Source organism: Hemitrygon akajei, chromosome 22, assembly GCF_048418815.1.
Source record: "Hemitrygon akajei chromosome 22, sHemAka1.3, whole genome shotgun sequence".
NCBI classification, from domain to species: domain Eukaryota; kingdom Metazoa; phylum Chordata; class Chondrichthyes; order Myliobatiformes; family Dasyatidae; genus Hemitrygon; species Hemitrygon akajei.
In genome coordinates this window covers 67289170-67302299 of record NC_133145.1, presented here as the reverse complement: position 1 = coordinate 67302299, position 13130 = coordinate 67289170, and the positions used below count along the sequence as shown (strand labels likewise).

The 13130-nt window shown below is 45.0% G+C and overlaps 1 protein-coding gene across 5 annotated transcripts in view; it reads left to right on the top strand.

Annotated features, from left to right (window-relative positions):
• The window catches only part of radil2a (Ras association and DIL domains 2a), a 118654-nt gene that overhangs the window by 82401 nt on the left and 23123 nt on the right, over positions 1-13130 (top strand). For all 5 annotated transcript variants that reach the window (XM_073026535.1, XM_073026533.1, XM_073026536.1 and 2 more), the window contains one exon: positions 7955-8145. In XM_073026535.1, the coding sequence (XP_072882636.1) occupies positions 7955-8145 (191 nt within the window). The remainder of the gene's footprint in view (positions 1-7954; positions 8146-13130) is intronic.

Here is a 13130-nt window from a genome sequence, read left to right as displayed (position 1 = left end):
CTGCTGGACATGATTCACTTTGCCCAAACCCATTTCCATTAGAGGGGGTATGGGAAGACTGACTGGCCCATTAGAGAGGGTACAGGAAGGCTGGTTAGGTCAAGAACTTTCCTAGTTAGCCTGCTGGACATGAAGTTCACAGCAAGCTTTCCAAGTCACAAAATCATAGAGCACTACAGCACAGAAACATGCACTTAAGCCTGTCTAGTGCATGCCAAGCTGATATTCTGCCTAGTACCATTGATCCACACCTAGACCATCGCCATCCATACCCCTCCCATCCATGTACTTAACCAAACTTCTCAAGTACTCGCCGGATTAGAAGAATGAGGAGGGATCTTATTGAAACCTGTTGAATATTAAGGCCTACATAGAGTGGATGTGGAGAGGATGTTTCCTGTAGTGGGGGAGTCTAGGACCAGAGGACACAGATAGAGTGGATGTGGAGAGGATGTTTCCTATAGTGGCGGAGTCTAGGACCAGAGGACACAGATAGAGTGGATGTGGAGAGGATGTTTCCTGTAGTGGGGGAGTCTAGGACCAGAGGGTACAGCTTCAGAATAGAGGGCTGTGCATTTAGAACAGAAATGAGGAAGAATTTCTTTAGCCAGAGGGTGGTGAATTTGTGGAATTTATTGACACACAGCTGTGGAAGCCAAATGATTGGGTATATTTAAGTCAGAGGTTGATAGGTTCTTGATTAGTCAGGCCTCAGAGGTTACAGGGAGAAGGCAGATAATAATGGTAGAATGGCAGAGCAGGCTTGATGGGCCAAATCGAACCAGCAACCACACTCTCACCACTCTCTGAGTAAAGCAGTTCCCCCTCATGTTCCTGGTGCACACAGTCTGGTCAGAAGGTTACATTGCAATGGAAGGTGACTGTTATCACAAGAGTTCCTTTCTCCTTACATATTTCCTGTAATGATGTCACCAGCAGGACACACAACAGATGTACATCACAAAGCTGATTTCAGTGTACAGAACAGAGTTTGGTTTCCCTGTCAACACGAGCCAGCTAATGTGAGGGAGAGGTACTTCCGGTCATTACACCATCTGTCTTCCAAGGGGATGCAGGATGAGTTAACAAGTTTCTTCAGGAACATTCCCGTCCAAGACTAACTTTTCTGTGCAGGGAAAACAGCTAAGAACAAAGAAATCAGATTAATCAATTCTACAGCCAGGATGAGACCAGTTTCATGTTGAAGAAACAATACTTCATATTCTGTCTGGGTAATCTCCAACCTGATGACATCAACATTGATTTCTGTAACTTCTGATAATTTTCCCCCTCCCCCTCCCCCTTCTCTCTTTTTCTGTTCCCCATTCTGGTTCCAGGATGGAGATAATCTCTACCAAAGCAGGTGTAAGGCATTCCTGCAAGTCACCCTCGGGCAAGGTGTAGCACCATCTTAACCCCCACTCAGGGTCACATGAAGCCATGGGAGCTGGTGGTGGATGGTCATATGAGTATAGCTGGTGCATATCACGTCCTGGTTATGTGACCACTGATGCCAGACAGACAATCTCTGAAGAGTATTGACAATGGCTGGTGGTTACCTGTCCTGTAAGAAGGCAGTGGCAAATCAGTTCTATAGAAAAATTTGCCAAGAACACTTACGGTCATGAAAAGACCATGACTGTCTACATCATACAATATGGCACATAACGAACATAAAGGATTTTGGTTCCCCCGTTACCCATTCTCTTCTCACTGCCCATCATCTCCCCCTTGGTTCCCCTCCTTCCCTTTCTCCTATGGTTCATTCAGCTCTCCTCCATTTCCTCCCCCAGCATCACCCCCCCCTCCCTAAACCCACCTTCCCCCTCACCTGGTCTCACCTATCACCTGCCAGTTTATACTCCTCCCTCCCCCACCCACTCACCTTCCCCCTCACCTGGTCTCACCTATCACCTGCCAGCTTATACTCCGCCCCTTACCCCCACCCACTCACCTTCCTCCTCACCTGGTCTCACCTATCACCTGCCAGTTTATACTCCGCCCCTTCCCCCCACCCACTCACCTTCCTCCTCACCTGGTCTCACCTATCACCTGCCAGCTTATACTCTGCCCCTTACCCCCACCCACTCACCTTCCTCCTCACCTGGTCTCACCTATCACCTGCCAGTTTATACTCCGCCCCTTCCCCCCACCCACTCACCTTCCTCCTCACCTGGTCTCACCTATCACCTGCCAGTTTATACTCCGCCCCTTCCCCCCACCCATTCACCTGGTCTCACCTATCACCTGCCAGCTTATACTCTGCCCCTTACCCCCACCCACTCACCTTCCTACTCACCTGGTCTCACCTATCACCTGCCAGTTTATACTCCTCCCTCCCCCACCCACTCACCTTCCTACTCACCTGGTCTCACCTATCACCTGCCAGTTTATACTCCGCCCCTTACCCCCACCCACTCACCTTCCTCCTCACCTGGTCTCACCTATCACCTGCCAGCTTATACTCCTCCCCTTCCCCACTCACTCACCTGCTTACTCTGGCTTCTGCCTCTTTCCACTCCTGATGAAACAACTCGACCCAAAACATTTGTTTATTCTCCTTTATACATGCTGTCTGACATGCTGAGTTCATCATGAAGTGCTACATGATCACAATGTCTTGTGATCAATGCTCCATTTAATCTTCGGTTCAGGGGAGTTCCTCCAGTTATTTGAGTGTGTTGCTGTGGACTTCCAGCTTCTGCAAAATCTCGTGTTTATCACTGATACTATTGTCATTTCTGGTGAATTTAAATACTGGAAATGTTTGAGTTTATAGGAACTCCTGACATTATTCCTTTCCCCTTCCGTCGCTAAGGCAAGTATCACTGGTGTCCTTTCACACACTCCCTAGACATGGATGGCACAGGTTACGTACAGAGTGAACCTCCCTTTATGTTGTTGCATCAGACATTCCCAGGAGCACACTGGTTAGATGAGAATACTCAAATCATGTACCGGAGTTGACAGTCCAAAGCCCTTCAAGCTTGCTGCACATTCATCACGATCATGGCAAACTTCACCTCACTGACATTTCCCAGCATTTTCCCCAAATCAATTTACTCCCTTAATATCCATAACTCTACTAACCAACATGGTGACTGAGCCTCCATAGCCCACAGGGGAGAGAATTCCACTTGGTAAAGAAACTTTTCCTTGTCTCAGTCCAGAACGACCAGTCCCTTGTACTCAAGCTGTGCCTTGTGCCAAACTCCTCCCTACACCCACCCTGTCATATCCTGTAAGAATTTTGTCAGTGTGAGGTCCTTCATTCTTCTAAACTCCAGTGAATGCTGTCCCTGTCTACTTGATTTCTCCTTCTATGAACATAGTGAGTCATCGGGTCGTCCCTGATGACCCCAGCAATTTTCACACAAGTACTATAGGAAACAGCGTGCCCAGATACACCACAGCTCGGTATGGCAACTGGCCTGCCCAAAAACCACAAGAGTTTGCAGAGTTGTGAACACAGCCCAGTCCATCAGGTATACCAGCTCCTCCTCTATTAACTCCATCTGTACTTTCCACTGCCGCAGGAAAGCAGCCAGCATAATCAAAGACCCCTCCGACTCTCATCATGCTCACTTCTGCCCTCTCCTGTCAGGCAGAAGATATAGAAGCTCAGAGTCAGAATCAGGGTTAAATCACTGGCAAATGTAGTGAAATTTGTTATTTGACAGTACAGTGCAATGCATAAAAACTATTATACTGTATATCAAATACAGTATATATATATAGTTAAAATGTTTTAAAAAATTAAATAAGTAGCACAAAAAGTAGTGTGGTTGTGTTCATGGGTTGGTTCATTATCTCTTCAGAAATTTGATGGTGGAACTGAAGAATTTGTTCCCAAAATGTTGATTGTGTGTCTTCAGATGAGAAACTCAAGCAAGTGCCACTGGGCTCAGGGACAGCTTCCATCCCACTGTTATCAGACTTCTCATTCTCATACTAAGATGAACTCTTGATCTCATGTGGTCCTCACACTTTTTTTGTATTCCTGCACTGCACTTTCTCTATAGCAGTAAGACTCCATTCTATTTATCTCTACTGTATATGGAATGATCTGTCTGCATGGTACACAAGGTTTTCACTGTGTGATTGGTCGATGTGACAATAATACACCAAGATGGGAAACCGCCAACCCTGCAACCAGTCTGCAGAATCTTTGCTGAAAGTAACTCTTCTCTTAGGTAAGGGGACAAAAACAGTACATTCCATGATCTTGTCAAGTTCATACGTAGTTACAGTGAAACACCTTTACTCTTATATACAAATCCTCTCATGAGATAGCCATTTAACTTTCCCAGCTGCCTGCTGTATCCACATATTGGCTATCAGAGACTTAAGCACAAGATCACCAGTGTCCCTGTGCACATTCCTATCCCTCACCATTTAAAAACGCATTCAGCTATTTGTTCTGCATGCCAAAGTGGATGACCTTTCATTTCCTTTCCTACTCACTCAGATTGCCCATATCTCCTTGAAACTTCCCCATGATGGAACCCAGTACAGACCCTGTGTCCCATGATATAGTGTTGACCCTTTAACCTATTCTGAGATCAATCTAACCCTTCCTCCTACATAGCCCTCCATTTCTCTATCATCATTGTGCTTATCAAAGAGAATCTTAAATGTCCCTATTATTTCTGCATCTACCCCGGCAGAAATAATTTAAATTGGAGGAAAGTATGGCACGGTGGGGGGGGGGGATGTCAGAGGTAAGCTTTTACACCGAGACGTGCAAAAGCTTACCGTGTCGTCTCCCCTATACTTTCCTCCAATCTCATTAATATTGTACCCCCTTGTAATAGACATTTCTGCCTTGGAAAAATGTTATTGGCTGTCCACTCTATCTATACTTAACATCTTGTACACCTCTGTTAAGCCACCTCTCATCCTCTATCACTCCATAAGACCATAAGATATAGGAGCAGAATTAGGCCATTTGGTCCATTGAGTGTGCTCCATCATTTCATCATGGCTTATCCAATTTTCCTCTCAGCCCCAATCTCCTGCCTTCTCCCTATGCCCCTTCATGTCCTGACCAATCATGAAATCTATCAACCTCTACCTTAAATATACATAAAGACTTGGCCTCCACAGCTGCCTATGGCAACGAATTCCACAGATTCACAGGTGGCTAAAGAAATTCCTCCACCTCTCTGTTCTAAAAGGACATCCCTCTATCCTGAGGCTGTGTCCTCTGGTCTTAGACTCTCCCACCATAGGAAACGTCCTCTCCACATCCACTCTATCAAGATCTTTCACCATTTGATAGTTTTCAATTAGGTTAGCCCTCATTCTTCTGAATTCTAGTGAATACAAGCCCAGAATCATCAAACGATCTTCATATGCCAATCCTGGAATAATTTTAGTGAACCTCCTTTGAATCCTCTCCAGTTTCAGCACATCCTTTCTAAATTGAGGGGCCCAAAACTGTTCACAATACACCAAGTGAGGCCGCACCAGTGCTTTATAAAGCCTTAACATTACATCCTTGCTTTTATATTCTAGTCCTCTTGAAATGAATGCTAATGTTGCATTTGCCTTCCTCACTACAGGCTCAACCTGCAAATGAACCTTTATGGAATCCTGCACAAGGACTCCCAAACCCTTTGTGCCTCAGATTTTTGTATTTTCTCTCCATCTACAAAGTGCTTGATCATATACTTCCTGATACTGTATTCCATCTGCTATTTCTTTGCCCATTCTCCTAATCTGTCTAAGTTCTTCTGTCGCCTATTCCCTCAAAACTACCTTCCCCTCCACGTATCACCTGCAAACTTTGCAACAAAGCCATCAATTCCATCATCCAAATCAGTGACAAATAACATAAAAAGAATCGGTCCCAACACACTAGTCACCGGCAGCCAACCAGAAAAGGCTCCCTTTATTCCCAATTTTTGTCTCCTGCCGATCTGCCACTGCTTTATCCATGCTGGAGTCTTTCCTGTAATACCATGGGCTCGTATCTTGTTAAGCAGCCTCATGAATGGCACTTTGTCAAAGGCCTTCTGAAAATCCACGTACACAACATCAACTGATTCTCTTTTGTCTATCCTGCTTGTTACTTCTTCAAAGAGTTCCAACTAATTTGTCAGTCAAGATTTTCCCTTGAGGAAACCATGCTGACTACGGCCTATTTTATCATGTGCCTCCAAGTACCCTGAAACTGCATCCGTAACAATCAACTCCAACCACTCTCTACTTCCTTAGTACTAGCTGACCCTATGTGCAAACTTTGCAACAAAGCCATCAATTCCATCATTCAAATCATTGACATATAATGTAAAATAAATCAGTCCCAATACAGACCCCTGGCCCCAACATCTTCCTAACCACTGAGGTCAGACTAACTGGCCTATAATTTTCTGTCTTCTGTCTGGAATGACATTTGCAATTTTCCAGACTTCTGGAACCATTCCAGAATCTAGTGATTCTTGAAAGATCATTACTAATGTCTCCAGAATCTCCTCAGCCACCTCTTTCAGAGCCCTGGGATGTACACCATCTGGTCCAGGTGACTTACCTTCCTTCAGAATTTCAGTTTCTTAAGATCTTTCTCCCTAGTTAGGATAGCTTCACACATTTCATGACCCGTGACACCTGGAACTTCCACCATACAGCTGGTGTCTTCCACAGTGAAGACTGATGCAAAATGTTTATTCAGTTTGTCTGCCATTTTCTTGTGCCCCATTACTACCTCTCCAGCATCATTTTCCAGTGGTCCAATATCCACTCTCGCCTCTCTACACTTCGTGTACATGATCTGAAGAAACTTTTGGTATCCTCTTTAATATTATAGGCTAGCTTACTTTTGTATTCCATCTTTACCTTCTTAATAACTTCTTAGTTGCCTTCTGTTGGTATTTAAAAGCTTTCCAATCCTCTAACTTTTGCACTAATTTTTACTATATTATATGCCCTCTCTTTGGCTTTTATGTTGGCTTTGACTTCCCTTGTTAGCAATGGTTGTGTCATCTTGCTTTTAGAATACTTTGTCCTCTTTGGGATGTACATATCCTGTGCCTTCCAAATTGCTTCCAGAAATTCCAGCCATTGCTGCTCTGCCATCATCCCTGCCAGTGTTCTTTCCCATCAATTCTGGCCAACTCCTCTCTCATGTCTCTGTAATTCCCTTTTCTCCATGGTAGTACTGATACATCTGACTTTTACTTCTCCTCCTCAAATTTCAGGGTGAATTAGATCATATTATGATCACTTGACCCTCAGGGTTCTTTGACCTTAATCTCTCTAATCAATTCTGGTTCATTGCACAACACCCAGTCTAGAAAACTGATCCTTTAATGGGCTCAATCATGAGCTGCTCTAAAAAACCATCTCATAAGCATTCTAGAAATGCCCCCTCTTGGAATCCTGCACCAGCCTAATTTTCCCAATCTACCTGCATATTGGGATCGCTCATAACTATTGTAACATTGCCCTTTTGGCATGCACTCCAAAGAGAACCCTAGTTTGCTCAACCTTTCCTCATAATGCACGCTGTCTAATCCAAGTAGCATCGTGGTAAATCTCCTCTGCACTGTCTTTAAAGCTTCCATATCCTTCCTATAATGAGGTGGCCAGAACTGAACACAATACTCCAAGTGTGGTCTAACCAGAGGTTTATGGAGCAGCAACATTACTCCATGGCTCTTGGAACTCCATCTCCTGACTATTGAAGCCCAACACACCATACGCTTTCTTAACCACCCTGTCAGTCTTGTTTAGTTTGAGAGGTTCAGCAAAGTTGAAGAAATGTCGTGGAGAAATGCTGCCAATGTGTTGATGTGGTTGTATTAGGAGCTAGAAATGAGGTGTGCGGTAAGATTGAGATGCTGAGCTTTCATTTTGCAGATTTTTGGTTCGTGAAGGTGAGTGGGGAAACAGACCAACATTGACCCCCTTCAGCACAGTGCACACTCTGATGGTGCTGTTCTCTTGCACACAGCTGACATCCTGGAAAGCTTTGACAACCACCCGCCCCTGATCCTGCCTTGTAACACCTTCCACATCGAGCTGAGGAAGCCTGTGACTGGATGCCGTGACCTGTCCACACACCTGCAGTCTGTCAGGGAGTTTCTGCAGCAGCAGCACATGCCGGAGGTGCCAGAAGATAACAGCGTGACCCAAACTCAACGGGTAAGCAAGCAACCACATTCAAAGGAGCAATATTAGCCAAAGAACTTGTATATTATTTGTGGAACGAGCTTCTAGTAGAAGTGGTAGAAGCAGGTTCGATTTTGTCATTTAAAAAAAAATTGGATAGGTATATGGACAGGAAAGGAATGGAGGGTTATGGGGTGAGTGCAGGTCGGTGGGACTAGGTGAGAGTAAGCGTTCGGCATGGACTAGAAGGTCCGAGATGGCCTGTTTCTGTGCTATAATTGTTATATGGTTATTATAGGAAGCTAATTGGTGATTCCTTACAACAATTGTGTCCTATATAATAACTTCACAATGTTCTTGGTATTATTTATTTATTATTTATTTTTATTAAGACAGTTTACTTCATGTATAGTTCTTCATAAGTTCTATTGTATTTCTTTATTTTCTAAAAATTTATAAGAAAATAAATCTCAGGATAGTATATGATGATATCTACATACTTTGGTGATAAATTTACTTTCATCTTTAACAATTTGGTTCTCAAGTTAAAGGAAATCACAGAAAAGATTAAATTTCTGAGCCTTTTCCCTTTTTGCAGTGACAGTTTCAAAAAAGCTAAACAATGAGTAAGTTTAACTAATAGGTTTGCCTGTTCAAACATAGGTTTGAGCATGAGGGGCTGAATGGCCACAAGTCCTTTCTGGTTTTACACTGTTCCTCATATCAATGATCATCATTCAGGGGAAATAGTCTCCTCTGTTCACTCTAGCAAAGCACCTCATTGTTTGAAAAGTTCTTCGTGCTTCCCTACTCCAGCAGGTCAGTCTATGCGATCAGTCACGTGTTGGGTTTCGTTGATTCCCAGAAGGACTGTCTGACACCACAGAGAGTCCCAGTTTTCATTGAAGTGCAAAAACAAAATCCTGCTGATACTGGGAATTGGAATTAAAAGCAAAAAGTGTCAGAACTGTTGAGTGAGTCATGCAGAGGCTGTGGATCCTCATGGTGAAGGCTCTTCTGAAGTATTGTCTCCACGGACACTGCCTGACCTGTTGAGTGTTTCCAACATTCCCTATTTCTGGACTCGTAGAAAGAGACAAAGTTGAAGTTTTATCAAAGTATGTAGAACATCTACTACCTTGAGAGTCATTTTCTTGTAGGCATTTACAAGAAAATAAATTCAATAAAATTTATGAAAAATATAGCTCTTAAATAGAAATTGCAGATTGCAATTCAGAAGATGTATATCTAGTAGTTTTCTGAGCTGCCTGCAAAATGTTGCTGAAAATCAGCAGCATCATCAATCGGCCTTTCAACCAATCAATTCAATGCTACCCATCACCCATTTATACACTTATTATATCCTTACCCTAAATTTAACCTTCTCACAGTCTCTTTAACTCCCATCGATTCTCCCAGCTGCCAGTGAGTTAGGGGGAGTGTACTGACCATGAATCTAGGCACCATCATGCATCCGTGGCCTAAGGGAGTGCCAGGGTTTTCCAGGTAGGCACAGCGCCAGAGACAACTGGAGTCACCATACACCATACACCAGTCCACAGTTTCACCATGTTCTGCACTGGATTGATTTTGACAATGCCTCATTTTGAATTTTATAGGAATTTGGGAATGGGAAGGTTTTGATTGTGACATGCTGCTGAATTGTGTCACTGGAACATGTTATGGTACCTGGACAGTGACCAGGGTATAGTAACTGCTGACTGGACAGTAGCCAGGGTATGGACACTGTGCTGACTGGACACTGGCCAACGTATGGACACTGGCCGGGGTATGGGCACTGCTGACTGGATGCTGAACGGGGTATGGACACTGCTGACTGGATGCTGAACGGGGTATGGACACTGCTGACTGGACACTGGCCGGGGTATGGACACTGCTGACTGGACACTGGCCGGGGTATGGACACTGGCCAACGTATGGACACTGGCCGGGGTATGGACACTGCTGACTGGACACTGGCCGGGGTATGGACACTGCTGACTGGATGCTGAACGGGGTATGGACACTGCTGACTGGATGCTGAACGGGGTATGGACACTGCTGACTGGACACTGGCCGGGGTATGGACACTGCTGACTGGACACTGGCCGGGGTATGGACACTGGCCAGGGTATGGACACTGCTGACTGGACACTGGCTGGGGTATGGGCACTGCTGACTGGACACTGGCCGGGGTATGGACACTGCTGACTGGATGCTGAACGGGGTATGGACACTGTTGACTGGACACTGGCCGGGGTATGGACACTGCTGACTGGACACTGGCCGGGGTATGGACACTGCTGACTGGACACTGGCCGGGGTATGGACACTGGCCGGGGTATGGACATTGCTGACTGGACACTGGCCAGGGTATGGACACTGGCCGGGGTATGGACACTGCTGACTGGATGCTGAACGGGCTACGGAAACAGTTGTAGGTCTAGTTGCCAAATCACTTTCTTACCTGACACTTCTGGCAGGGTGGTAAGTGGAACATGGAGGTTGTGGTTCTTTGTGTGAACACAGAACATAACAGCACAGCATAGGCCCTTCATATTAACCTACTCCAAGATCAATCTAGCCCTTCCTTCCCACATAGCCCTCCATTTTTCTATCATTTATGCCCCTATCTCAGAGTCTCTCAACGTCCTTATTGTATGTGCCTCTACCACCCTTGGCAGGGTGTTCCATGCACCCACCACTCTCTGTGTAAAAAAAACCCTACTATTGACATCCCCCTCCCTTAACTTTCCTCCAATCACCTCAAAATTATGTCCCTTTCTAACAGCCATTTTCACCCTGGTTCCAGAATTCTGTTGCATTCCTATCTCTCTGCCCCGTCAATTCTGGATCTCCTGCTCTCATGATTTCTCTTCCCCGAAGCTCTAGTTTCATGACCAGACTTCTTCCCTCCTTATTCCAGGCTGAGAACTTTTTAGAAAATTGCCACCCTCCCTTCATGAATTCATTAACAATAACTTCACAGCCTGGAGCCAGCAGTTCTTCCTCACTTTAAGAGGAAGGGCATTAGCAAGTGTAATTTCTATACCATTCTATATTTTTATAGACAATAGACGATATGTGCAGGAGTAGGCCATTCGGCTCTTTGAGCCAGCACTGCCATTCAATGTGATCATGGCTGATCATCCACAATCAGTACCCCGTTCCTGCCTTCCCCCCCCCCATATCCCTTGACTCCGCTATCTTTGAGTTCTATCTAACTCTTTCTTGAAAGCATCCAGAGAATTGGCCTCCACTGCTTTCTGAGGCAGAGCATTCCATAGATCCACAACTCTCTGGGTGAAAAAGTTTTTCCTGAACTCCGTTCTAAACGGCCTACCCCTTATTCTTAAACTGTGGCCTCTGGTTCTGGACTCCCCCAACATCGGGAACATGTTTCCTGCCTCTAGCGTGTCCAACCCCTTAATAATCTTATTATGTTTCAATCAGATCCCCTCTCATCCTTCTAAATTCCAGTGTATACAAGTCCTGTCGCTTTAATCTTTCAACATATGACAGTCCCACCATCCCGGGAATCAACCTCGTGAACCTACGCTACACTCCCTCAATAGCAAGAATGTCCTTCCTCAAATTTGGAGTCCAAAACTGAACACAGTACTCCAGGTGTGGTCTCACCAGGGCCCTGTACAACTACAGAAGGACCTCTTTGCTCCTATACTTAACTCCTCACTTTCTCTTAATTTTTCTCTTAACATCTGGCCATGTCACTGGAGATGTTTCCTCTGTGCATCCGTGTGGAGCCCTGCAAACTTCCCACTTCCCAGTTCCTGGGGCCTGGCCAATCATACACCTGTAGATAGCACAATATTTTCAGTTCACATTCCGCAATTTTGGCAAGAGAAACTGTACATAAACCCATCATAGTGCTGCCTGCGTACTGTCAACAGTTACAAAGTTCAAACAAGAGGCAATTAACAATTTACCTGGCAGCAAATAATCATTAATCCTTGAGAAAAGCATCCTCCTGCAGCAGCCTCAGTCTGGTTTTGCTTGTACTCTTGACTCAACATTGCTTTTTTTCCAAAGCTGCCACTGCTCTGTCACCAAAGATAATGAGCTTGCGAGGGAAATCATGGTGAATATTCACACTGTTGCTTACAGTTCTACAGAATGGCACAGTAGCATAGTGGTTAGCATGACGCTACTACAGCACCATCAACCTGGGTTCAATTCCTGCCGCTGTCTGTGAGGAATTTGTATGTTCTCTCTAGGGCTGCATGGATTTCCTCTGGGTGCACTGGTTTCCCCCGACATTCCAAAGAATTACGGGGTAGGGTTGTTCCCGGTGAAACTGTACAGTCACTGTTTATTCAGAGTGAGGGTCACTGTGAAACTCATTACAGAATCACTGTTTATTCAGGGTGGGGGCCTGCAGGCCAGGTGGCCAGTGTGCTACTCAGATCTGTGACTGTAGTTCTTTATTTGCCCCGAGTTCATATGTGCTGTGCTCCCCTCCCTTGGCCAGTATAGGGGGTTCTTTAAAGTTGGTGCTTTGCTTGCCAGATTCTCCCTCAAGTGATGGTGTTGCTGGGTGCAGGGCTATGCTCAGATTAACTCTGATGGAAATACTACGGGTCAAAGTTAGTCTGAGCAGGATTTGAACCGGAGATGACTCGAGCCTGTGCTCTAGAAATGGTGTATAAAGTACCTGGTAGGTGTCCAGAGCAGAGGCAAACTGGCCAGTTCATAAAATGCACTGAAACAGCTTGTCTGCTATGAAAGGCAGTTCTGAACCAGTTGATGTGCTATCCATAACACTATGAGAATAACAGACACAGGAGCAGAATCAGGCCATTCAGCCCATCAAGTTTGCTCCACCTTCCCATCATGGCCGATTTATTATCCTTCTCAACTCCATTCTGCTGCTTTGTCTGCATAACTTTTGACGACTTTGCTAATCAGGAATCTATCAAACTTCACTTTAAATGTACCCAGGTATTTGGCCTCCACAATCACCCATGGCAATAAGTTATAACCATATAACAATTACAGCA